Here is a 26,771-nt window from a genome sequence, read left to right on the forward strand (position 1 = left end):
AGCTGCCAGTGCCGGCTCCTGCTCGCTTCATTTCGTCACTCTCTCGCTGTCACACACAGCAATGTGTGTGTCACAGCGGGAGAGTGACGACCAAAAAATGAAGCTGGACATTCAGCAACGACCGGCGACCTCACAGCAGGGGCCAGGTCGTTGCTGGATGTCACACACAGCGACAGCGACGGGACGTCGCTGCAACGTCACAGAAAATGGTGACGTAGCAGCGACGTCGTTGTCGCTGTGTGTGACACCAGCTTTACAGCCAGAGCACATAACACATTATTTGCATATAAACTACCATATTGAAGATATCATTGTTAGTGGATTTACATTTCAAAGACCTACATGCTCATACAGTATGTGTAGTTTGGGAGCTAATCTTACTGATAGACTTCAAAGTAGATTTAAGGTAGCTTACCTGTTTACAGTGCTATGATCACTGAGTACTTGGCCTAGCCCCGTGTCTATTAATATTGTGGAAATATCAGGACACAAGCACTAAAATTAGAAAGTAACAAGTATAAGCATTAAAAAAAAGTTTAATTTTTAGGTAAAAAATATATGGTATATGACATTCTTCAATGCGAATTAAAACAGGAGATGATTATTGTGGAAAATGGTTTCATTTATTTTGATGAGAAGAAGGGGGCTGTCGGAATGTATCAGACCAGCCTTAATACTATAAGAAACGGTTGAAGGCAACCTTCATGTGCCATAAATATACAGTATGATTGATGTAGAAGCTGCTGTTCTCCTCAAACTGGAGTTTCAGTTTTGTTCCTGCACCCCTTTTATTCCTGAGATGTAGCCCCCTCTTTACTGTATGTAAAAATATACTTTTAACAATACATATACTACACCGTGAGCAGACCAACAATCCTTGCATTCACTCCTACTGTGAGTCACATGCAAGTGTAACTCCACCCTTATATAGATTCTGGGTATGAAATTGAAGAATTAAAAAAGTGTATATACACTACTCACAAAAAGGTTGGGATATTTGGCTTCCAGGTGAAATTTAAGGATGATCCTAAAATGCACTAACATTTTCATGTGAACTTAATGTGACCTTCCCTGAGCTTTTGAGTCCACATGTCTGATTGTTCCATGTTTCAGTACTTTTTGCACAATTTGCTGTTCTCTAACAAGGAGCTTAATGGCAAAATTCACAACAGGTGTTTGATTCATAAATTTTCAGGTTCAATTAGAATGGGTATTTAAACAGTCATCCTCATCATGCTGTTCACATTTTGACATCATGAGACCAAGATGACACCTAACAATTAATTGACAGTACCTTGCCATTGCGAGTAAGCTTCAAGCAGGATGTTCTAAGACAGAAGTGGCCAATAAGCTTAGAGCGTCACAGTGTGTCATCAGCAGGTTACAACAGAGATACAGAGAGACTGGAAGAGTCAAAGAAAGGCATAGAAGTGGATGTCCTTTGTGAACAACGCCCTTCAGAACCGGATGATGAATCCCACACAACTTGAGGCACATTTAAGGGATGTGAGAGGCATCCAAGTGTCATGTCAGACCATTCAAAACCGTTTACTTTAGCGTTGTCTGCATGCTAGACACTTGCTAGGGTTCTTGACCACGCTACCACGCACAGGTGTCATCATCTTGCTGTGTGAGGGACCAGTGGGCCTCAGTACTGTTCACTGATGAAAGTTGATTTACACTGCACAGAAATGATCGCCACCAACAATGTTGGAGATGTCAAGGATAGCACTATGCATCAGCCACTGTTGTCACCAGACGAGCTTCTGTTGGTGATTTAATAGTGTGCGCAGTTGTGTCTAGTCATACAAAACTGCCCTGCACTTTATGAATGGTACAAGGACAAGCTCCTATAACTTGAATAGCATAATTAATCCAGTCATTTTGACTCTGTATGAACAACACAGGCCTTATTTCATCTTCATAGACGACAATGCTCCAGCTCATCGAGGTGGCATTGTGTCGCCAGGGGTTAAGGGGATACCCAGAACCGGGCCAAGGGGTCGCTTCTGGAAAGGGGATCACTGTGTCATGACCCAGTCTGTGATCCCTGGTTCCACAATAAAAAGGGGGGTTATGTACGTGACGCCACCCATGGAATGTGATCAGAGATGACCACCGCTGCTGCAGAACCTCTGGGGGTGATGGATGGCAGCTTGAGATGGGACGGCTCCCCACGGGTAGAGCCTTCTCCCTGGGGCAGTGTGATAGTCTATGGGGGAGTGGAAGACATGAGCACAATAAACAAGAAGACTCACGGTATTGCAGTATCTTTGGCCTTTACTGATGATAGTATTCAGCAGAGAACTGTGCATGGAATCTGTGAAGGGTTCAGAGTTTCTCTCACCCAGCCGGGCCGTTTTGGCTCCCTTTTCTGCACTGTGCTTGTGTGGCCCTGCTGCTGTGTAAACTAGGCAGATGGCCCTGTTCTCCTCCTGGGTACCAACCTGACAGGCAACTCGAGTCCTTACTTGTATGTTCCTGAACTCTGCTGTGCTGCTGTGTCTGTGGTACAGGTGAAGAATCTGGAATCTTCATTTCTCTGGTGTTAACTGTGCGGTGTGTAATCTGCACAGCCTCGGATCCGGCATCCGTTCTGTGTGCTCCACTGGGGTGAGTGCAGCAATACTCTGTCTCCCAGGTATGTTCCTCTGTTTAATCTGCCTCCTTTCCTCAGACCCTCGGCTTAGGCCTGGAATTGGTCAGCGGACCCTGTGGTGAGGTTGAGCCAGCTCCAACCTACAAATCCTTCTTGCTCAGTCCTCTCAGGAACTGAACTGCACTGACTACTTCCTCTCCACACCAGAATATATAGGGAAGCAGCTTGGTCTCCCCCTTCTGGCCTGGAGGTACTAGTGATGTGTGGGGAGTTAACCCTTTGTGTTGTTACTGTGGCAACCCTGGGGTGCTACAGCATCATTAGGGAACGGCTGCTGGAGACTGAGATACCTCAGATGGAGTGGCCTACACTTTCTCCAGACCTGACTCCCGTAGAAAACCTATGGGATCAACTGAGTCATCATGTAGAGGCTTGTAACTCTGTACCCTAGAACCTCTATGACCTGAGGGCGCCCCTCAAGAAAAGTGGGGTGCTATGCCTCAGCAGACAATAACTCCACTTGTGAATGGCAGGAGATGTCACTGTCAGCTTTAATTGATGGTCAAGGCCACATGACAAGTTATCTAGACACTGACATTTTTTGGGGGGTATACCCACCACTGTTGTTGGCTTTTGTTTCAATAAATAGTTTGAGATGACCATTGCTGCTTCTACCTAAATGCCCTACTTTCATGATAAAATATCACTGGAGCGTGAAGTTCTTAAGTTTTTCATAAATTTCACACGAAAGCCAAATATCCCTAACATTTTGTGATTAGTGTATATAGAGAGGGAGATTCACTAGTAAGTATACATTGACATTATTTGTATCTATATCTATTTGTACTCATGTGCTGTATGTTTATTGAAACAAATATTACTATTAATAAGGTCCATTATTGATTGGTTTATGAGGTCAAGTGATGATGGCTATGTTTTTGCTTCTCTTCATTTGTTGGTCTATATGATGTTTGTTCTTATAATATGGATTAAATAAAAGTATTTAGCAAAAAGAATATTTCCTTTGTGACTTTTTGAATTTAGTAATCTAGCCTTTAATTCAACTAGGTGTGGTCTTCATCTCTCTCTGTAGGTGCCACACACAGTTGGGAAAAAATAATAAATTTATATATAGGTAAGAGCAAGCCATATCTCAAGGAGAAGCAAAGTAACAAAAAAATGACATGCCATATATATATATGTGGTGCCCCTGAGGATTCAGTCGCTACAGGGTACTGCACCTCACTTAAGGTGCGATACTCATCCTGGATCCACAGGAGGTCGGTACCGGTTTCACAACACACAACTCATACACACAGTCAGGTTGCCCTCCCCATTGGGGACCGGGCTAGGGTCGGGTCTTAAGGTAGTCACCAAATATGGGGGGCTGCCACCCACTAGTGACAGGGAACTGGGGGAGGAGCGGCCACCAGGGGAAGTAAGGAGCAATATATCAGTTAGAGAGTTCTCCGGCAGGAGAGGAAAGGAGGAGACAGGTTTTTTGGTAGCTCCTGTGAGATGTAGGAATTACCACAGTTGCTGACGGGTGATCTTCATTGTTCCCTCGGGACCGGAGCAGTGCAGGGTGCAGAGCCCTAGGGTGAAACAAACATCACGTTGGATCACCAGAATCTGCAGGACAGGGGGATTGTATGTCCCTCTGTTCTCGGAGCACAGTGGCACATAGGGTCTGGGGTCGTGCTCCAAAGTCAAACCCCACTGTGGACCCCTGTCACCTGCATACGGGACAGAGACTAAAAAAAACTACAAGAAAGGTGGTCCCCAAGTAGCTTCAGGCCACGGGGATCCATCTTTAACTGCACAAGAAGGAAGGGCCCACAGACTATCAAACTGGTACTGACTTCCCAAGGATCCGGGATCGGTTGGGGCCCATCACTGGAACAGTGAGTAAAAAGACCTGGAACCGCAACCGTTGACTCTGCCTCTTTTTGCCAAGGCTGTTGCCCCGTGCTTCGGCGTCAGCCATCACTACTACCCTCATCATCTTCCCCAGTGCCCACTCCAACCTGTGGGGAGCAGAACCATCTTAGCTGCGACATCATCAGCCCCGAAGGACAGCACCCGCAGCGGCGGCTAATCCCTTGCCGCGTACCACAGGTGGCATCACTAGACAAACTATCCCCATCATATTTTCCCTTTTATTGTACGCCTTGGGGCCACGAAGCCGGGCGGGGCCACCCGTGACATCCCCAGACCCTACATCACCGGCCCGGAGACGAGTAAAGTCTGCTTTACACCTTACGATCCAGCATACGATATCGTATGCGATCGTACCCGCCCCCATCGTATGTGCGGCACGTTCAATTTGTTGAACGTGTCACACAAACGAATAACCCCCCGTCACACGTACTTACCCGTTCATACGACCTCGATGTGGGCGGCGAACGTCCACTTCCTGGAGTGGGAGAGACGTTAGGCGTCACATCGACGTCACGCGGCAGCCGGTCAATAGAAGCGGAGGGGCGGAGATGAGCGGGACGTAAACATCCCGCCCACCTCCTTCCTTCTGCATTGCCGGCGGGAGCCGCAGGACATAGCCAAGATCTGTTCATTGTTCCCGGGGTGTCACACACTGCGATGTGTGCTACCCCGGGTATGATGAACAACCTGACGTTCAATTTTTAGGAATTGAACGACGTGCATGCGATGAACGTTTTACTGTTCAATCGCAATCGCACGTAGCTGTCACACACTGCAATGTACCGATGCCGGATGTGCGTCACTTCCGACGTGACCCCGCTGACACATCGTAAGATATATTGTAGCGTGTAACCCCTTGCCTCGTGGGTGCTACATATTTACAAACCAGGGTGAAAAAAGAAGTACATATTCATGACAAGTGCAGGTCATCTTTAAGATATATCCTTGTATGTTGGGCACATATGAGAGATATATAGTTTATATTTTCTTCAAACATTTACTTAATATAGTTTGGTATAATGTTTTTCTCGTACAAATCTGCTAATATGAACCTACTGTAAGGAGGATTCCTTTAGTATAAGCACCATGATGTCACTAGATTTGATCGTTTACATGTAACAATCCTATTGTACAGAAAATATAAGTCCAGACAAATTTACTGTTTTACTTATTCAGGAATGGTACAAAATTATTTAGTATTATTTAATATTAATTTATACCAAGAAGACTGAATAGAGAAATAAATCTGCATATTGAAATACATCAATGTAAAGAAAGAAAATGCCAGTTTCATGGAGTTTTATTACCAGTGGATGTAGACTGTCAATGGCTTCTTTTACCATGGGTAAATCTTGCTGTATCTGAGTCTCCGACACTGTTGTTCTATTTGGAGACCTAAAAATACAATTTTGTAACTTCACTAGTATTTGAGACATGTGAGAGCTACAGGAAATGAGTGCACTAGAGAAACCATGTTAGACATTGCTCTTAAAGGAAGTCTGTTAGCACAAAGCCATCAGAACCAGAATAAAACCATGGAAGAAAATCTGCGCTGCTGTGGACAAATGTACATCCAATACACTGGATGATATATCAGAGGTGGTTTATTTCTACATATTTTGAAGTGAAACCAAACTTCTTCAGGAAATCCTGACACTTAAGGGGGCTTTACACACTACGATATCGCTAATGCGAAGTCGTTGGGGTCACGGTATTGGTGACGCACATCCGGCCGCATTAGCAATGCCGTTGCATGTGACACCTATGAGCGATTTTGCATCGTCGCAAAAACGTGCGAAATCGCTCATCGGTGACATGGGGGTCCATTCTCAAAAATCGTTACTGCAGCAGTAATGAAGTTGTTCCTCGTTCCTGCGGCAGCACACATCGCTCCGTGTGACACCGCAGGACCGAGGAACATCTCCTTACCTGCCTCCCGGCCACAATGCGGAAGGAAGGAGGTGGGCGGGATGTTACATCCCGCTCATCTCCGCCCCTCCGCTTCTATTGGGCGGTGGTTCAGTGACGCTGCTGTGACGTTGCTGTGACGCTGAATGAACCGCCCCCTTAGAAAGGAGGCGGTTCGCCGGTCACAGCGACGTCGCCGGGCAGGTAAGTATAGGTGACAGGTCTGGGCGATGTTGTGCGGCACGGGCAGCGATTTGCCCGTGTCGTACAACAGATGGGGGCGGGTACCCACACTAGCGGTATCGGTACCGATATCGCAGCGTGTAAAGCGGCCTTTACATGACTCATCTTGATTAAACTGGTGACTGAACAGCTGTGATTTGTCAAAAAAATTACAGCTGTCATCAAGCCTGGGGTTAGTAATGGGGAGTCGACTATGAGACCCCCTATTAGTAATCATTTAAATAAAAAGAATTACACATTAAATAAAGGATTTTTCTCTGTATTTTAACAAAAAAAAAACAAAACAGAAAAAACACCCTTTTCCTCCAATTTATTAACCACTAAAACACCCCTGCAGGTTAGAGGTAATCCATACCATGACGTCCCACGTCAATCTCGGCTCTACTACATCCTGAGGATCCAGTGCGAGGTCACATTAGAAAATATGACCAATCACTGGGGTTGCAGGACACACTGACGGAGCTTCATCTGTGATAGCGGTGATGTCAATGAGTTCACCTGAGGTCACAGCTGTCGTTGACATGTTTGGTATGGGGGAATACCTGACACACGGCAAAAGGAGGGGAAGGGGAACGCCTGCCTCTAGGGAAAGGGAAGATGGAGACCCCTGGTAAAACCTTCCACTGGCTCCTGGCTTCCCTGACATCCCTGAACAGATTCCGCACCTATGTGCCGAGCAAGATGCCTAGGTTTTGGCTGACCCTGAACTGGGTCTTAAGGGTGCTTTACACGTTGCGACATCGCTAACGATATATCATCGGGGTCACGTTGTTAGTGACGCACATCCGGCGCCGTTAGCAACATCCCAGCATGTGACACCAAGGAGCGACGATCAATGAGCGTAAAAACGTGACACGTTGCTCCTTTTCAAAATATCATTGCTGCTGCAGGTACGATGTTGTTCGTCATTCCTGCGGCACCACACATCGCTACGTGTGACACCGCAGGAACGACAAACATCTCCTTACCTGCGTTCACCGGCAATGAGGAAGGAAGGAGGTGGGCGGCATGTTCCGGCCGCTCATCTCCGCTCCTCCTCTGCTATTGGACGACTGCCGTGTGACGTCGCTGTGACGCCACACGAACCGCCCCCTTAGAAAGGAGGCGGATCGCCAGCCAGAGCGACGTCGCAGGGAAGGTAAGTCTGTGTGACGGGTGTAAGCTATGTTGTGTGCCACGGGCAGCGATTTGCCCAGGGGCGGGTACGCTCGCTAGCGATATCGGTACCGATATCGCAGCGTGTATAGTACCCTTTTGGTAATGATCGGATGGGATGAGCACTAGTGAAGCCCACTAAGTCCTAAAAAACACACAGGGAAAACAAACAAGAATGCAAACGGACAACTTATCTCCAAGATGACTTTGGGAGAGTGACAGCAACATACATCAATGTATTTCCAGGAGATTACAAGCCGACTGCAATCTGGACAGTTTAGGAGTAAAATGTTCAGATTGCCAGCAACAAACCAAGGGGAAATGCAGCTATATAAAGACACAGGGAGTGGGCATAAGGATTTGTGGCTGAAAATGTCAAGATGTCTGCAGGGTCCTAAAGAGAAAGTGTTAACCCTAACAGAGAAGATACATAGAATTCCATTCATACTAAAGAAGAAAGAATGGAAATCAAGGAACAGTTTGTGCTAACACACCCGAGACAGTCAGTTCCGACATTCTCCAGCTGTGACCTTAGGGAATTTATTGAACTCAAATCCAGCATTGAGTTCAATGGTCCTGGATTACCGTGTTATTGACTTCAATGGTGTCATATTACCTGATTAACCAGCACCATTAAAGTCAATAATCCATTGATCTGGCAGCATTAAACTCAATGTCGGATTACCATAAGGAGCACGCATTTTTTTACAATCCCAGCTGTCATTAACCCTTTATATTACCCCTTAGCCCGATTTCCACTGCTACAGGGCAATTGGAATGAGCCGGGTAAGCGCCAGGATTGCCACATCTAATGGATGCACCAATTCTGAGGCGGCTGCGGGTTGGTATTTTTAGGCTGGTGAGGCCCCAATAACCATGGACCTCACTAGCATGAGAATACCAGCCCCAGCTGTCTGCTTTATCTTGGCTGAGTATCAAAATTGGGGGGAACTGCATAGTGTTTTTTTTAATTATTAACTTAAATCCCTCATATTTTGATACACAGCCAAAATAACGCACACAGCTGGGGGCTGCAGCCTCCAGCTGTCTGCTTTATTCGTGCTGGGTATCAAAACACAGGGGGACCCACAGCATTTTTTTCCAATTATGTATTTATCTTTACATTCCACTTTGGGGACCCAGACAGCTCGAGTGAGGGCAACCAATCACAGACGACGACACAACAACAGTCTAACTGCAAAAAATTACAAACGCTGTCATAGAGGGTGGGCAGGAGAAGCAGTGAAGATGAGATTTAATGAGCAGACACAGAAGCAGTGACAGCTGTGCGGAAATTCGGTTAGTATAATTGTCATCCTTTAATCCCCATTTTGCAGCCAACTAGCCCTTACTAGCACGATTTTATAACACTTATGTTCGTATACCTTAGACTTATGGGGTTTGGCATCCGGGGTCAAGTTCGGGTCAAGTCTGGTCCAAAACTGGACTTTTTCTTAAGTCCAGCCGGATCCACTGAACCTGAACATCTGTGAGTTCACCCATTTCTACATATCAAATATTGGGGGTCAATCGGGTAATAGTGATTACGAAATAAGTTTTTATGTATCCTTTAATAAGATGTACTGTAGAGGGACTACAAGGACCGAAAACTTGAGGAAGGTGAATTAACAACGTCTAAGAGATAAACTAAAGGCCGCTTTACACGCTGCGATATCGTTACCGATATTGCTAGCATGCATGCCCGCCCCCATCGGTTGTGCGACATGGGCAAATCTCTGCCCGTGACGCACAACATCGCTCAGACCCGTCACACATACTTACCTGGCTAGCGACGTCGCTGTGACCGGCGAAACGCCTCCTTTCTAAGGGGGTGGTTCGTTCGGTGTCACAGCGACGTCACTATGCGGGCGCCCAATAGAAGCGGAGGGGCGGAGATGAGCGGGACGTAACATCCCGCCCACCTCCTTCCTTCCGCATTGCCGGCGGCCGCAGGTAAGGTGATGTTCCTCGCTCCTGCAGTGTCACACATAGAGATGTGTGCTGCCGCAAGAACGATGGACTACATCATACACGCAGCAGCAACGATAATTGGGAATAGGGGGGATGTCACCGATTAGCGATTTTGCACGTTTTTGCAACAATGCAAAATCGCTCATAAGTGTCACACGCAACAACATCGCTAAAGCGGCCGGATGTGCATCACAAATTCCGTGACCCCAACGAGATCGCTTGAGCAATGTTGTAGCGTGTAAAGCGGCCTTTAGTGTCATAAACTGGGACAGTGTAATGAGAAATAAAAGTACACAAAGCAAATGGGGCACTATATAAGCATCCTGAATACAACCTGTGCACAATATATACCCTATGGGAATAAACAAGTTAGAAATAGGAGGAAACCACTATGGCTATAAAGAGCTGTAAGGGGTGCAATAAATAAAAATAAAGCGTTTAGGGAAATAAAGTAGGAGGGTAGTGATGAGGCATTAAATAAATATAGAAGAAAAGTGTGTAAAAAAAATTCAGGGCAACAAAGATTAAGAGAGAGAACAGCTCCATTTGTAACAAAACTAAAAATAATCCAAAAATATTCTTCAACTGCAAAAATAATTAAAAAACAATAAAACAACAATAAAATCTATGTGAAATAGTAGAAGAAAATGAGGGAAAGGCCAATCTGCTAAATGCCTATTTCTCTACAGTATTTACACAAGAAACTCTCATGGCAGACGACATGTTCAGAGATGTCACATATTGTTCATTAAATGTCACCTGCTTAACCTAGCAGGAAGTACAGCACCGCCTGAAAAATACAAAGGTAGACAAACCACACTGACCGTATAACATACGCTCCGGAGTACTGTGTAAGGGGGTGCTGGACCTGTGCACCCCGCCCCTGAAGACCTCAGTTGATGTAGAGAACAATGTACATGTTGTGATGTTTATACTAATGTTGTACATGTGGCCACTCAGTGGCTGGTTTCAGGTACTGCTCCTTGACAAGATGAGGACAGAGAATAGTTAAGAACACTGGGAGGGGTTAGGGAGAATATACTGTATATAGAAGCAGAGACAAGGTTTGGTTGGGTAGAGAATAGTGTAAAGAAGAGTTCAGAGGGAATTGGTAGTGTGCAAGCCAACAAATACCTAGGTTCAACACCGGTTGTACGTGTCGAGGCCCAAAACCAGGAACAGAAACTGTAATGTAGGATGAAACAGCAGATTCTCGATCCCACCGTAGTGAGAACCAGACCCTCAACCAGGGCATGCTGGATCGCAACTGTATCCAGCGTTACTAGTCCTATAGCGGAGCGCTGATATAGACTTGGGCATACAGGTCGTCATGGAGAAGATAAGAGAACAAATGTGGTCCTTCGGCAAGAACCGTTAACAGGAATGGGGCCTTCAGGGCTGGGCTCGACCATGACCGCACAGGAAGTTATGACTTTACTAGGTAGAACTGTGGTGTCAGCAAGTGAAGGAAAGGACAGAAGCAGTAGTACCAAGAGCCAAGGAGCAGTCTGCCGGAGAAGTGTCTTTTGAAATAAAGTGTTCCATCCCTACAATGTTCAAGTGATGTGTGCACAGTAATGATGTGACTGAAGTACTGTGCGGAACTGTTAGGAAGACTCTTGAATAGAAAAACTGAATCTGTGTCTATCAATCTCCAGCGGGAGTTTTCTAGATTGTTCGAGGATCTTCAAAAAGGTATGGCTTGCACACACAAATTCCACCCATCCAAAAAAGACCCCCGCCAACCGTCCCTATCCCCCTGCTCTGTGGAGACAACTTGGGTGAGGGCCACAGTTAGAGAAAGGCAGCATTACAGCAGCAGGATGTGGCAAAGCTGCTTAAAGACTCAGACATTAATTTACAGTGGTGCTACTGCTACTTCCACTAGGTTGAAACTAAAACTGTTGAGTGGAAAGAACCATAATGTAGAGAAAGAGACCCTGATTCCATCAATGTGTCCCTTACTGGGCTGCTTGCTGTTGTTTTGATAAAATAACAGTTTTATCAGCAGGAGAATATCACTATAGGACTAGTAAACCTGCTGCTATATAATCCTCCATATTCATGAGCTCTATATAACCCTGCCCCACCACTGATTGTCAGCTTTTGGCGTGGTGTTATAGGTTATAGAGAACTCAGCATTCAGAAAACTGGTAGATGTTACGATGTTAACCCGGGTGCAGTTAGCCACCAAACCACTAGATGTCGCCAGAACACAAATAAACAGGAGCTGCTGGGTAAGGCTGCTTTCACACATCCGGCTTGAGCTCTGCGGCTCAATCCGGCTGTGCAAGCTATGCAACGGATGCGGTGAAAACACCGCATCCTTTGCATAAGTTTTTCCTTTGCGGCCCGTCCGGTTTTTGCCGCTTGCGGCATGCTACTGAGCATGCGCAGTGGCAAAAACCACATGCGGCGGCCGGATGCGGTTATTGCCGCATCGCGCCGCATCCGGCCGCCATAGGCATGCATTGAAAAATGCGCCGCATCGGCCGAATGCGGCGAGATGCGTTTTTTTTTGCCGCACGAAAAAACGTGCCAGGCAACGTTCCATCCGGCCGCCGCATCGGCTAAATCTGCCGCATGCGGCAAAAAAACGGATGGAACGCAAGGCCATGCGTCACAATGCGGCACTAATTAAATCTATGCAGGAAAATCGCAACCGGCAGCAAAAAAAACCGGTTGCGATTTTCCTGCAAAGTGCCGGAGTGTGCCGCATTGCAGAAACCGGAGGTGTGAAAGCAGCCTTAAAGGGAACCTGTCACCAGAATTTTCGCTATTAAACTAAAAGAATCCCCTTCTGCAGCTCCTGGGCTGCATTCTAGAAAGGTTCATCTTGCTACTGGCCCCCCTTTCAGACCTAAATAAGGCTACTTTCACACTTGCGTTCAGCGGAGTCCGTCACTATGGAGAATAGCGCAGTCCGTTAACGCACTGCGCTATTCTCCATAGACTTGTATGGATGACGCACTGTAACGCAAGTGTCAGAGTTGCATCCGCCGGACGACGTAGCGTCGTTATTTTGACGCTGCGTCAGGCGGAAGGAACGCAGCATGTAACGTTTTTTTGAGCAGCGGAATCCTTTGGATTTCACTGCACATGCTCTCTCTGGCTCCCTCCACCCGTAACCAGGCTACACATTGGGTAACCAAGGAACCCTGGTTACGTGTGCCGGGAGCCCGACACTTCCCTGCTCGGCTCCGCCCCCTCCCCGCACTCCGTATGTATACACACACACAATCGCACGCACACACACACACACACACTCACTCACCTGTCCCCCAGCGATGCAGTCCCCGCGGCACTGACGTCCTCAGCCATGGCCCTGCTCGGCTCCACCCACCGCACTCCGCCCCCCGCTCCCGCCCCCGCACACATTGTCAGCGACCGAACGATCAGCTGATCACCCGGCAGCCGGGTACTGTGAGTGATCAGCTGATCACCCGGCGGCCGGCTACTGTGACTGATCGGCTGATCACCCGGCAGCCGGCTACTGTGAGTGATCGGCTGATCACCCAGTGGCCAGCTACTGTGAGTGATCGGCTGATCACCCGGCGGCCGGCTACTGTGAGTGATCAGCTGATCACCCGGCAGCCGGCTACTGTGACTGATCGGCTGATCACCCGGCGGCCGGCTACTGTGAGTGATCGGCTGATCACCAAGTGGCCGGCTACTGTGAGTGATCGGCTGATCACCCGGCGGCCGGCTACTGTGAGTGATCGGCTGATCACCCGGCGGCCGGCTACTGTGAGTGATCGGCTGATCACCCGGCAGCCGGCTACTGTGAGTGATCGGCTGATCACCCGGCGGCCGGCTAGTGTGAGTGATCGGCTGATCACCCGGCGGCCGGCTACTGTTAGTGATCGGCTGATCACCCGGCAGCTGGCTACTGTGACTGATCGGCTGATCACCCGGCAGCCGGCTACTGTGAGTGATCGGCTGATCACCCAGTGGCCAGCTACTGTGAGTGATCGGCTGATCACCCGGCGGCCGGCTACTGTGAGTGATCGGCTGATCACCCGGCGGCCGGCTAGTGTGAGTGATCGGCTGATCACCCGGCAGCCGGCTACTGTTAGTGATCGGCTGATCACCCGGCAGCCGGCTACTGTGACTGATCGGCTGATCACCCGGCAGCCGGCTACTGTGAGTGATCGGCTGATCACCCAGTGGCCAGCTACTGTGAGTGATCGGCTGATCACCCGGCGGCCGGCTACTGTGAGTGATCAGCTGATCACCCGGCGGCCGGCTACTGTGACTGATCGGCTGATCACCCGGCGGCCGGCTACTGTGAGTGATCGGCTGATCACCAAGTGGCCGGCTATTGTGAGTGATCGGCTGATCACCCGGCGGCCGGCTACTGTGAGTGATCGGCTGATCACCCGGCGGCCGGCTACTGTGAGTGATCGGCTGATCACCCGGCAGCCGGCTACTGTGAGTGATCGGCTGATCACCCGGCGGCCGGCTAGTGTGAGTGATCGGCTGATCACCCGGCGGCCGGCTACTGTTAGTGATCGGCTGATCACCCGGCAGCTGGCTACTGTGACTGATCGGCTGATCACCCGGCAGCCGGCTACTGTGAGTGATCGGCTGATCACCCAGTGGCCAGCTACTGTGAGTGATCGGCTGATCACCCGGCGGCCGGCTACTGTGAGTGATCAGCTGATCACCCGGCGGCCGGCTACTGTGACTGATCGGCTGATCACCCGGCGGCCGGCTACTGTGAGTGATCGGCTGATCACCAAGTGGCCGGCTACTGTGAGTGATCGGCTGATCACCCGGCAGTCGGCTACTGTGAGTGATCGGCTGATCACCCGGCGGCCGGCTACTGTGAGTGATCGGCTGATCACCCGGCGGCCGGCTAGTGTGAGTGATCGGCTGATCACCCGGCGGCCGGCTACTGTTAGTGATCAGCTGATCACCCGGCGGCGGACTACTGTTAGCGATCAGCTGATCGTTCACAATAGTCTGCCGACGGTAAAACTGTAAAAAAACAAACAAAAAAACAAAACAAATTGCGTTGTTTTGCAGCATCCATTGCATCCGTTGTGCCACTATATGCAACACATCCGTTGCATCCGTCACACAACGCAATGCAACGGATGCCGTTCAAAGCAAGTGTGAAACTAGCCTAACAACTTTATAAAATACTAGAAGGTGGCCCGATTCTACGCATCGGGTATTCTAGAACTTACGTATTGTGTAGTTCATGTATGATTTTTGTTATATATATATATATATATATATATATATATATATATGTTGTGTGTAGTTACCAAGTGTTTGTGTAGGGCGCTGTACATGTTCTGGGTGTTGTCTGGGTGTGATGGGGGGTGAGAGCGGTGTTGTTTGTGTGTTGCGTTGTTTGTGGAGCGCTGTGTGTCTGTAGCGTTGTGTGTGTGTTGCGCGGTTTGTGTGTGTGTGGTGTGTTTTGGGGGGAGGTATGTTTTGTGCAATGTGTGTGTTGTGCGGTATGTGCGTATATTTGTGTGTGCAGCGTTGTCTGTGTGTGGGTGTCTGTGTAGGGCAGTTGTTTGTGGTTCCCAGTGTGTGTGTGTGGTGTGTTGTGCAGTGCGCGCGCGTGTGTGTGTTGGGGGGAGGTGTGCACTTCCCATCGTGCTCCATCCCCCATGCAGCGCACTCCCAAACGTGCTCCATCCGCCATGCAGCGCACTCCCCATCGTGCTCCATCCCCCATGCTGCGCACTCCCAAACGTGCTCCATCCGCCATGCTGCGCACTCCCCATCGTGCTCCATCCCCCATGCTGCGCACTCCCAAACGTGCTCCATCCGCCATGCTGCGCACTCCCAAACGTGCTCCATCCGCCATGCTGCGCACTCCCAAACGTGCTCCATGCGCCATACTCCGCACTCCCGATCGTGCTCCATCCGCCATGCAGCGCACTCCCCATCGTGCTCCATCCGCCATGCTGCGCACTCCCAAATGTGCTCCATCCGCCATGCTGCGCACTCCCAAACGTGTTCCATCCGCCATACTCCGCACTCCCCATCGTGCTCCATCCCCTATGCAGCGCACTCCCCATCGTGCTCCATCCCCTATGCTGCGCACCCCCCATCGTGCTCCATCCCCTATGCTGCGCACCCCCCATCGTGCTCCATCTCCCATGCTGCGCACTCCCAAACGTGCTGCATCCGCCATGCTGCGCACTCCCAAACGTGGTCCATCCGCCATGCTGCGCACTCCCAAACGTGCTCCATCCGCCATACTCCGCACTCCCCATCGTGCTGCATCCCCCATGCTGCGCACTCCCAAACGTGCTCCATCCGCCATGCTGCGCACTCCCAAACGTGCTCCATCCGCCATGCTGCGCACTCCCAAACGTGCTCCATCCGCCATGCTGCGCACTCCCAAACGTGCTCCATCCGCCATGCTGTGCCAGCATCAGCCTCTCTACCCGCAGCATCAGCCTCTCTGCCCGCAGCATCAGCCTCTCTCCTCCCAGCATTAGCCTCTCTGTCCCCAGCATCAGCCTCTCTGTCCTCAGCATCAGCCTCTCTGTCCCCAGCATCAGCCTCTCTGTCCCCAGCATCAGCCTCTCTGTCCCCAGCATCAGCCTCTCTGTCCCCAGCATCAGCTTCTCTGTCCCCAGCATCAGCTTCTCTGTCCCCAGCATCAGCCTCTCTGTCCCCAGCATCAGCCTCTCTGTCCCCAGCATCAGCCTCTGTCCCCAGCATCAGCCTCTCTGTCCCCAGCATCAGCCTCTCTCATCCCAGCATCAGCCTCTCTGTCCCCAGCATCAGCCTCTCCATCCCAGCCTTCCCCAGGATCAGCCTCTCTCATCCCAGCATCAGCCTCTCTGTCCCCAGCATCAGCCTCTCTGTCCCCAGCATCAGCCTCTCTCCTCCCAGCCTCAGCCTCCCCCAGCATCAGCCTCTCTTCTCTCAGCCTCCCCCCTCCCAGCCTCCCTCCTCCCAGCCTCCCCCAGCATCAGCCTCCCCCAGCATCAGCCTCTCTCCTCCCAGCCTCCCCCAGCATCAGCCTCTTTCCTCCCAGCCTCCCCCAGCATCAGCCTCTCTCCTCCCAGCCTCCTCCAGCATCAGCCTCTCTCCTCCCAGCCTCCCCCAGCATCAGCCTCCCCCTCCCAGCCTTCCCCAGGATCAGCCTCTCTCATCCCAGCCTCAGCCTCTAACCTCTCAGCCTCCCCCAGCATCAGCCTACACCCTCCCAGCCTCCCCCAGCATCAGCCTACACCCTCCCAGCCTCCCCCAGCATCAGCCTACCCCAGCATCAGTCTACCCCAGCATCAGCCTACCCCAGCATCAGCCTCCCCCTCCCAGCCTTCCCCAGGATCAGCCTCTCTCCTCCCAGCCTCCCCCAGCATGCCGTGCTCCTCTGCCGACACTCACAGATCCGATCGCATACTCTCACACACACACACATCAGAATACACTCACACACATCCGATCGCATACACTCACACACACACACACATCAGAACACACTCACACACATCCGATCGCATACACTCACACACACACTGACGATATCGCACATACGCGCTCACACTCACAACATCCGGAGATACCACATGCTTCTGGCCATGTGATCCTCCGGCAGGTCCTGGAAGGTCACAACAGCACAGTATCGAGGCCAAGAAGCAAGCGATATCGCCGGATGCTGTGAGTGTGTGGATGCGATGTGTGTGTGAGGTGTGTGTGAGGTGTTTGTGAGAGTGAGTGTGATCTGATGTGTGTGTATGTGTGTGTGTGAGCTGTTATGTGTGTGCGTTTGGATCTTCCGCCGCTGCAGGACCTTGATGTGCTGGTAACTATGCTAGCATGGTTACCAGCTGGTAACTATGCTAGCATGGTTACCAACGTATCCCGTCCCCCGCTCGCACGGGAGCCCACGCCAGCATACGGCGGCAAGGCCAGCAATGCGAGGGTAAGTGTCGGCTGGGTTGGCGGCGTACGCTGATGTGGGCTCCCGTTGGGGGGATGGAGTACAGTACTCACCTGGGAGTCATTGCTCCGTGACCGTGTCAGTTCGGGGAATGCACGGGGGGGGGGGAAGGGGGGGGCCAGAGCTAGCGTGCATTGCGTGAGGGGGGCGGGGCGTGGCGTGGCCGAGTTGCCAATGCCTGCAGGGTACCGGGGCGAGAGGCCAATCTGTGGGGGGGGCGGAGCCTGGGCGAGCGGCTGGCCAATCCGTGTGGGGGCGCAGCCTGGGCGAGCGGCCAATCCGTGTGGGGGGGCGGGGCCATGGCGAGCCCAGCGGCCAATCAGCTTTGTGTCACCGTAAGGACACAATGTCACCGGAAGGACACAATTTTGGAGCATGACAGACAGACAGACAGAATAAGGCAATTATATATATAGATTACCTTTTGCTATGGTAATGAGCTTTGTTGGCCCCGGGGGCGGGCTGTATTTTGTTCGTTATTCCCCCTCCTGCCGCTGTTCGCCGTCCCCCAGTGTTCATTTACATAGATGAGGCCGCCACCCACATCTTCTGCAGTGCCCCAGGAAAATCATGCAGCGGCAGGAGGGGGAATAACGGACGAAATTCAGCCCACCCCCATGGCCAGCAAACCTCATTACATAGCAAAAGGTAATCTATATATATATAATTGCCTTATTCTGTCTGTCTGTCTGTCTGTCTTGCTCCAAAATTGTGTCGTTACAGTGACATTGTGTCCTTACAGTGACAACCGTCGGATTGGCCGCTGGGCTCGGCCTGGCCCCGCCCCCCCCACGGATTGGCCGCTCGGCTCGACCTGGCCCCGCCCCCCGCATGGATTGGCCGTTTGGCCAGGCCCCGCACCCGCACACTATGCCCGCTAGGCCACGCCCCCACACACTGTGTCTGCTAGGCCACGCCCCGTATGTGATGCCCCTAGGCCACGCCCCGCACGCGATGCACGCTAGGCCACGCCCCGCATGCGGTGCCCACTAGGCCACGCCCCGCACGTGATGCCCGCTAGGCCACGCCCCCTCACACTATGCACGCTAGGCCACACCCCTCACACTATGCCCACTAGGCCACGCCCACTCACACTATGCCCGCTAGGCCACGCCCCCTCACATTATGCCCGCTAGGCCACGCCCCCTCAGATGCCCACTAGGCCACGCCCCCTCACACTATGACCGCTCGGCCACGCCCCCTCACATGATGCCCGCTCGGCCACGCCCCCGCACACTATGCCTGCTAGGCCACGCCCCCTCACACTATGCTTGCTCGGCCACGACCCCCGCACACTATGCCCACTAGGCCACGCCCCCCTCACACTATGCCCACTCGGTCACGCCCCCCGCACACGTTGGGCACCTGTACACCTCCCCCCAGGACAACTCCTCCCATTAGACTCCTCTTTCCCCAGGACAACTCCTCCCATTATACTCCTCCTATTATAATCCTCCTATTATACTCCTCTCTGAGGTGTTCGCAGCATGGGGGATGGAGCACGATGGGGGTTCGCAGCATGGGGGATGAAACACGATGGGGGGTGCGCAGCATTGGGGATGGAGCAGAATGGGGGTGTGCAGCATAGGGGATGGAGAACGATGGGGGGTGCACAGCATGGCGGATTGAGCACGATGGGGGTTCGCAGCATGGGGGATGGAGCACGATGGGGGGTGCAGCATGGGGGATGGAGCACGATGGGGGGTGCCCAGAATGGGGGGATGAAACATGATGGGGGGTGCGCAGCATGGGGGATGGAGCACGATGGGGGGTGCAGCATGGGGGATGGAGCACGATGGGGGGTTCGCAGCATGGGGGATGGAGCACGATGGGGGGTGCAGCATGGGGGATGGAGCACGATGGGGGGTGCCCAGAATGGGGGGATGAAACATGATGGGGGGTGCACAGCATGGGGGATGGAGCACGATGGGGGGTGCAGCATGGGGGATGGAGCACGATGGGGGTGTGCAGCATGGGGGATGGAGCACGATGGGGGGTGCACACCTCCCCCCAAAACACACTCACGCACCGCACAACACACCACACACACACTGGGAATCACAAACACCCCCCTACACAGACACCCACACACACAGACAACGCCGCACACACACAACACACAAATACCACGCCACACACAAATATACGAACATACCGCGCAACACACACACACATTGCACAAAACATACCTCCCCCCAAAACACACACACGCACTCCACACCCACTCGCACATAAACTGCGCAATACACACAGCACCACACACAGACAATACTGCAGACACACAGCGCTCCACAAACAACGCAACAAACACAACGCAACACACAAACAACACTACTCTCACACACCCCCACCCAGACAACACCCAGAACATTTACAGCGCCCTACACAAACACTTGGCAACTACACACAACAACATCTATATATATATAACAAAAATCATACATTAACTACACAATAAATTCTAGAATACCCGATGCGTTAGAATCGGGCCACCTTCTAGTGTTTTATAAAGTTGTTATTTAGGTCTGAAAGGGGGGCCAGTAGCAAGAATAACCTTTATAGAATGCAGCCCAGGAGCTGCAGAGGGGGATTCTGTTAGTTTAATAGCGAAAATTCTGGTGACAGGTTCCCTTTAATACACTAGGTGAAGCAGAACCTAGTGAGGAATAGTCAAACAAGCCAGGAGTCGGTACACAGAGAGGTCACGTAAGTACAAGGGGACAGGCAGAGACGAGGTCAGAGGGCAAGCTGGAGTCAATACACCGAGAGGTCACATAAGTACAAGGGGACAGGCAGAGACAGGGTTGGAGAGCAAGCTGAGGTCAGGGTATGAGGGAATGAAAGACCCTTCCCCCACCACAAGGACATAACCGGAACCCTGGTAAAAACATAGGGACCAACAAAAGCTCTGCATGAAAGCGGAGCCCGCAGAGCAGAATCATGACAGTAGATCTGCAAAAGACAAAACTAATTTTATCACAACTACAGCAAGTAGCCCAGTAAGTGAAACATGGATTTGGGATATTTGTCCTGACATCATGCTGCTCTCAGGTGAGGTAGCAAATCCTGGCGACAATTCCCTTTCAGTAGAGCTCATAGGTCTCTGTGCATGTGTGGCGCCCCTGACCTGGTCAGGCACCACTGAGTACTGCACCCATGCTGGGGACAGTACAATACAGGTAATCCAGAAGGCTGACCGAGGTGTGACTACACAGGCGCATAGTGATCAGGTCTCACACATGTACCTTTGAGAGGACCCCTGGGGATCCCAGGAGGGGGCAAAGCCTTCACCTCCACTGGAATAGTGGAGGGGGCCAAAAGCCTCCATCTCCTCTCAAGGGGTGTGGTAAGAGAATCTGGTTGCTAGGTGGCGTAGGCAGGCACAAAGGGAAAAGAGAAGGAGGAGTAAACAGTCTGCAGCAGAGTGTGGAGGAGTGAGGAGCAGGAAAGTGGAGCTCAGACAGGAGCAGCAGTGAAGGTCCCAGATGTGAGCCGGTTCAGAGCAGAGTCCAGGGAGCTCCGAGGAGAGCTGACCCCTTCCCCTGGGCTGCTGTAGTCTGACAGCGTCCGCGCAGTGGCTACCGACGGGGGAGAACGGTCAACTAGGAGTGCTACCCGAAACCCATCTCAGCTAGAGAGAGAGCACGGAGTGGGAAGTAAGGAGACTGCTAGGGAGTACCAGGCCCAAACGGGCGGCAGATCCCGAAGCGGAGATAGATCCAGCTTTCTTTTGCTAAACCTGCCGGTGTGGGGCTCTCAAAGCCCACGCCACAACACCACAAAAGCCGCAGCCACGTAGCCACAGTTAGGGCCCATAGGTCACAGGAGGCAAGTAGCTGGAGTGGCCTGGTCCAGGCGACAAGCAAACGGCAAACGAAGGGGAGAGAGGCTGCAGCATCTTCCCTGGGTGACCCCCATAGGGACTAAAAGTCGGGGTCACCCCAAACCAAAAAGGGCTAAGGAAGGCGAGTTGGTAGTCACCATCAGAAGTCAGCCTGAAGTATACCTGGTTCCAGTCTGGTTAATCCCAGCTACGCCCGGGTTACTCACCCTATCAACTGTGAGTAAAAACCCTGAAAGACACTCTGCCTGTGTTGAGTCATTCTGCGCCTTGTGGTTCTACGCACCTACACAGGGCCCTGGGGCTTGCCTCACTCTCAGGAGGCTATTCCAACTAACTGCACTCACCATCAGCCCCAGGCGCCCCTCAACCTGCAGTGGCGGTCCCTATTGGCCGCAATACTGAGAGTGGCGTCACGACAAGAAGAAGATCTCCTACCTGTGACCAGATCCAGCTGAGTGGAGTCCCTGAAGGTAATGCACCGACACAACACCTGTGGGGCTTCACATCTGGCGTCACGAACAGGATAAGGACTAGACCTGTCCAGACAGGTGACCATGTGCCTGGGCGGTCCGCTCGAAAAATTGGAAGCGCCGCCATATTGCCACCATGAAAAGCGCGCTGAAAAACAACAGCAGCCCGCGCTGGAAGAAGTTACCGCCCACGAAGAGGTGTGGCTACCCAGAGATCCCCTGCAGAGTTCTGACCTCGCTTGTGAAGAGAGCGGAAGCGTCCAGAGACGTCGGGACAGAAAGGGAGCCAGAAGCCTGCTGCTGGGAGAGGAGCTGCTGAAAGAGGCAGAGCGGAAACTGAACAGCTTGCTACTAGAGGCAACGACGAGTCCACTGCTGGGAAATCGTGCAGAAGAGGGCGCAGAAGAAATGGCGTCTGACCGCAGAAACCCAGAACCGGGCTCCGCTGCCTGGTGGTATCGGGAGCTGGCCCAGTTCTGCGACCGACTGGAGACCCGGGTCGTGGAGCAGATCAGAGAAGAACGCATGGAACTTCTGGAGATGGCTGCCGCGGTTCAGGCCTATGAAGGGAGAGCCGCGCGCCGAGTGCCAGACCGGACGGTGACGACTCAGACCCCGATGCTGCCAACGATGGGTGAGTCCAGTATTACCCCTGCCGGCCCGGATGCCCCGACCCCTGCTGTCACGCCCGCGGTCCCTGAAGAGGCGCCCGGCGCGGCGACGCTGACCCAGGCCGCAGCCACGCCAGGTGCGGCCCGCCAAGCCCAGGCCGCCGCAGCGATGCCCTGCTCGGCCCACCAAGACCCGGTCCCTGCAGCGATGCCCTGCTCGGCCCACCAAGACCCGGTCCCTGCAGCGATGCCCTGCTCGGCCCACCAAGACCCGGTCCCTGCAGCGATGCCCTGCCCGGCCCACCAAGACCCGGTCCCTGCAGCGATGCCCTGCCCGGCCCGCAAAGAACCGGCTGCCACCGCGACCCTCATCCGCGCCGCAGGCGTAACGCTGACCCAGGCCGCCGCCAAACAGGGCGCGGCCCGCCAAGACCAGGCCGCCGCCATACAGGGCGCGGCCCGCCAAGACCAGGCCGCCGCCATACAGGGCGCGGCCCGCCAAGACCAGGCCGCCGCCATACAGGGCGCGGCCCGCCAAGACCAGGCCGCCGCCATACAGGGCGCGGCCCGCCAAGACCAGGCCGCCGCCATACAGGGCGCGGCCCGCCAAGACCAGGCCGCCGCCATGCCAGGTGCGGCCCGCCAAGAGATTGCATCACCATTTTCCCCGGCCTGCAAGGCCAGAGCAGATACCGCTCCCCAGTCCAAAGAGGTCCCTGCTGGAAAGCCCACATTGGGGGAGGACCCCGCATACTGGCAGCTGAAGGCTGACATGGAGGCCAAGTTTCCACAATGGTTGGTGGACCAGTACATACTCCCTCCGCACACCCCCAAGAGGATTCCGGCAACCCCTGCAGCAATCACGCCAAAGAGTCCCCCGCCTGGGCCTGCTGAAGGAAGTCCATCCCCAGCACCGCCACCAAAGGAGTGCCAAGAAGAACTAAGGGGGAGAGGAGGCCAGGAAGTTGAGGAGTTGACTCAGGAGCCACCAGCGGTGGATCTATGCCCAGAGCCAGAGATGCTGCCATATTCCCGCTGGGATGAAGAAGACCTGACACCGTCTGCTGACGAAGATCTGACCAGAAACCTCACCTGGGGGCCTGCAGGCATTGAAGTAACAGCCCAGCAGAATCAAGCCCGCAAGACACGGCGCCGTAGCAGAACCCAGTTGTCTCCTGCACCGCCATCCCCAGAGCAGAAAGAAGTCACGGCCAGAGACCTAGAAGAAAAACGGTTCCTGAGAAGAGCCAAAGCACAGGTCAGAGGACCCCTTTGTAGAGGTGTAGTAGAAGACTTTAGCCTGAAGTCAGGGTACGGATTCATTGTTGCACCTGGTATAAAGGAAGGTATCTTCGTCAATAGAAGAGATGTGAGAGCTCATTTGCCCAGAGGACATCCTGGAAGAAACTTAAGGATGGGAGACACAGTGCAGTTTACCATGCATCAAGGAGAAAGAGGCTGGTACGCGCTAGATGTAGCACCATGTCCTAAAGAAGAAGAAAGGAAAGATAAAGAAAGAAAAGACAAAGGACCTACTGACGAGACAACCACAGATGAGGAAAAAGGTCAAGAAAGCAACAGGTGCCGCAGCCCTACAGGCCCAAGCCCTGGTGAAGAGGAGTCTGCATAAGTTCAAGTAAAGTACAGCAAGTTACCCGTTTGGAAAGTTTGTTTTGCAACGTTTTACAAGTTTAAGCAATGTGCCCACATAAACTAATGTGAGAAATAAACCTTAAGGCTATGAACTGGCTATAGCCACAAACTCTCGCAGTGTAAATAGTTACACCAGAGGGCACCACCACCACCAGAGCCAGCCTGTTTAGGGGCTTGGCTCGTCTGCAACCAGGGAGCACGTCCGTATATAGGGCCTTGGCTCACCTGCAACCAGAGAGCATGCCTGTTTATGGGGCCTGGCTCTCCACCACAAAGAGGGTACCTGGTCAGCACCAACTGTGGAGGCCGCCTCTACATCCTGCCAGAAGAGGCTGAAGGCGCGGATCCACCAGGCCAGGTATACCCTGAAACCACCAGCCCATGAAAGCCGCCTCTACATCCTGCCAGAAGTGGCTGAAGGCGCGGCCAACGTGAAAGGGTTTTGGGTGGGTTAACGGACTTGTGGGTGGAGGGTGGTGATGCATGGTACCTGGTGATCTTAAAATGTTTTACCATGTTTTAATGTTTTATGCATTTTAAAATGTTGTCTTGCAGCCCGAGGACGTGCTGGTGATAACTAAGGGGGAATGTGGCGCCCCTGACCTGGTCAGGCACCACTGAGTACTGCACCCATGCTGGGGACAGTACAATACAGGTAATCCAGAAGGCTGACCGAGGTGTGACTACACAGGCGCATAGTGATCAGGTCTCACACATGTACCTTTGAGAGGACCCCTGGGGATCCCAGGAGGGGGCAAAGCCTTCACCTCCACTGGAATAGTGGAGGGGGCCAAAAGCCTCCATCTCCTCTCAAGGGGTGTGGTAAGAGAATCTGGTTGCTAGGTGGCGTAGGCAGGCACAAAGGGAAAAGAGAAGGAGGAGTAAACAGTCTGCAGCAGAGTGTGGAGGAGTGAGGAGCAGGAAAGTGGAGCTCAGACAGGAGCAGCAGTGAAGGTCCCAGATGTGAGCCGGTTCAGAGCAGAGTCCAGGGAGCTCCGAGGAGAGCTGACCCCTTCCCCTGGGCTGCTGTAGTCTGACAGCGTCCGCGCAGTGGCTACCGACGGGGGAGAACGGTCAACTAGGAGTGCTACCCGAAACCCATCTCAGCTAGAGAGAGAGCACGGAGTGGGAAGTAAGGAGACTGCTAGGGAGTACCAGGCCCAAACGGGCGGCAGATCCCGAAGCGGAGATAGATCCAGCTTTCTTTTGCTAAACCTGCCGGTGTGGGGCTCTCAAAGCCCACGCCACAACACCACAAAAGCCGCAGCCACGTAGCCACAGTTAGGGCCCATAGGTCACAGGAGGCAAGTAGCTGGAGTGGCCTGGTCCAGGCGACAAGCAAACGGCAAACGAAGGGGAGAGAGGCTGCAGCATCTTCCCTGGGTGACCCCCATAGGGACTAAAAGTCGGGGTCACCCCAAACCAAAAAGGGCTAAGGAAGGCGAGTTGGTAGTCACCATCAGAAGTCAGCCTGAAGGATACCTGGTTCCAGTCTGGTTAATCCCAGCTACGCCCGGGTTACTCACCCTATCAACTGTGAGTAAAAACCCTGAAAGACACTCTGCCTGTGTTGAGTCATTCTGCGCCTTGTGGTTCTACGCACCTACACAGGGCCCTGGGGCTTGCCTCACTCTCAGGAGGCTATTCCAACTAACTGCACTCACCATCAGCCCCAGGCGCCCCTCAACCTGCAGTGGCGGTCCCTATTGGCCGCAATACTGAGAGTGGCGTCACGACAAGAAGAAGATCTCCTACCTGTGACCAGATCCAGCTGAGTGGAGTCCCTGAAGGTAATGCACCGACACAACACCTGTGGGGCTTCACACATGTAAAATTCTCATATATCAGCCCTTGGGACCTTTATTACGTCTCTGTCTGTCCCGTAAGGAAAGGGACAAAGGGTCATATTGTTATCAAGTCAAATTCTACAGTTGTTTTTTGTAAATTACAGCAAAAATGGTCACAAAGTTCACATATCCCAGGTTCTCAGATAGCATAGAAGCCAATTGTATATAGTTTGTATAGAGGAATTTAGATCCGCACTCACCGTGTGACTGCTTTGTCAGTGCTGTTGACTGTCATTGGGTCACCAACATCTTCTGTCTCCTTCACATAAGAAGATAAGACAACCCTTGATTAGGATTCTCAGCATAGCTTTGTTACTACATGAAGCTTAAATACACAGTTTAAATGGACTGAAGTTATAATTTCGGATAAATTTATTAAGAAATCTGTACTGTTATTTTTTACAAAGCTCAAAAATATAAATGCAACAGTGGTTTTTGCTCCCATTTCTCATGAGCTGAACTCAAAGAGCTAAGATTTTCTCTATATACACAACAGGCCTTTTTCGCTCAAATATTGTTCATAAATTTGTATAAATCTGTGTTAGTGAGCTCTTCTCCTTTGCCGAGATAACCTATCCACCTCACAGGTGTGGCATATCAAGATGCTG

The 26,771-nt window shown here is 52.1% G+C and overlaps 1 protein-coding gene across 1 annotated transcript in view; it reads right to left on the reverse strand.

Moving 5' to 3' along the window:
- The window catches only part of AKNAD1 (AKNA domain containing 1), a 162,239-nt gene that overhangs the window by 62,790 nt on the left and 72,678 nt on the right, over window positions 1-26,771 (reverse strand). The window contains exons 7-9 of the mRNA XM_075322119.1: window positions 26,364-26,422; window positions 5,848-5,935; window positions 416-495 (exon numbers count right to left, since the gene is read on the reverse strand). Of these exons, the coding sequence (XP_075178234.1) occupies window positions 416-495; window positions 5,848-5,935; window positions 26,364-26,422 (227 nt within the window). The remainder of the gene's footprint in view (window positions 1-415; window positions 496-5,847; window positions 5,936-26,363; window positions 26,423-26,771) is intronic.

The sequence above is a fragment of the Anomaloglossus baeobatrachus genome, chromosome 8 (genome assembly GCF_048569485.1).
Source record: "Anomaloglossus baeobatrachus isolate aAnoBae1 chromosome 8, aAnoBae1.hap1, whole genome shotgun sequence".
NCBI classification, from domain to species: domain Eukaryota; kingdom Metazoa; phylum Chordata; class Amphibia; order Anura; family Aromobatidae; genus Anomaloglossus; species Anomaloglossus baeobatrachus.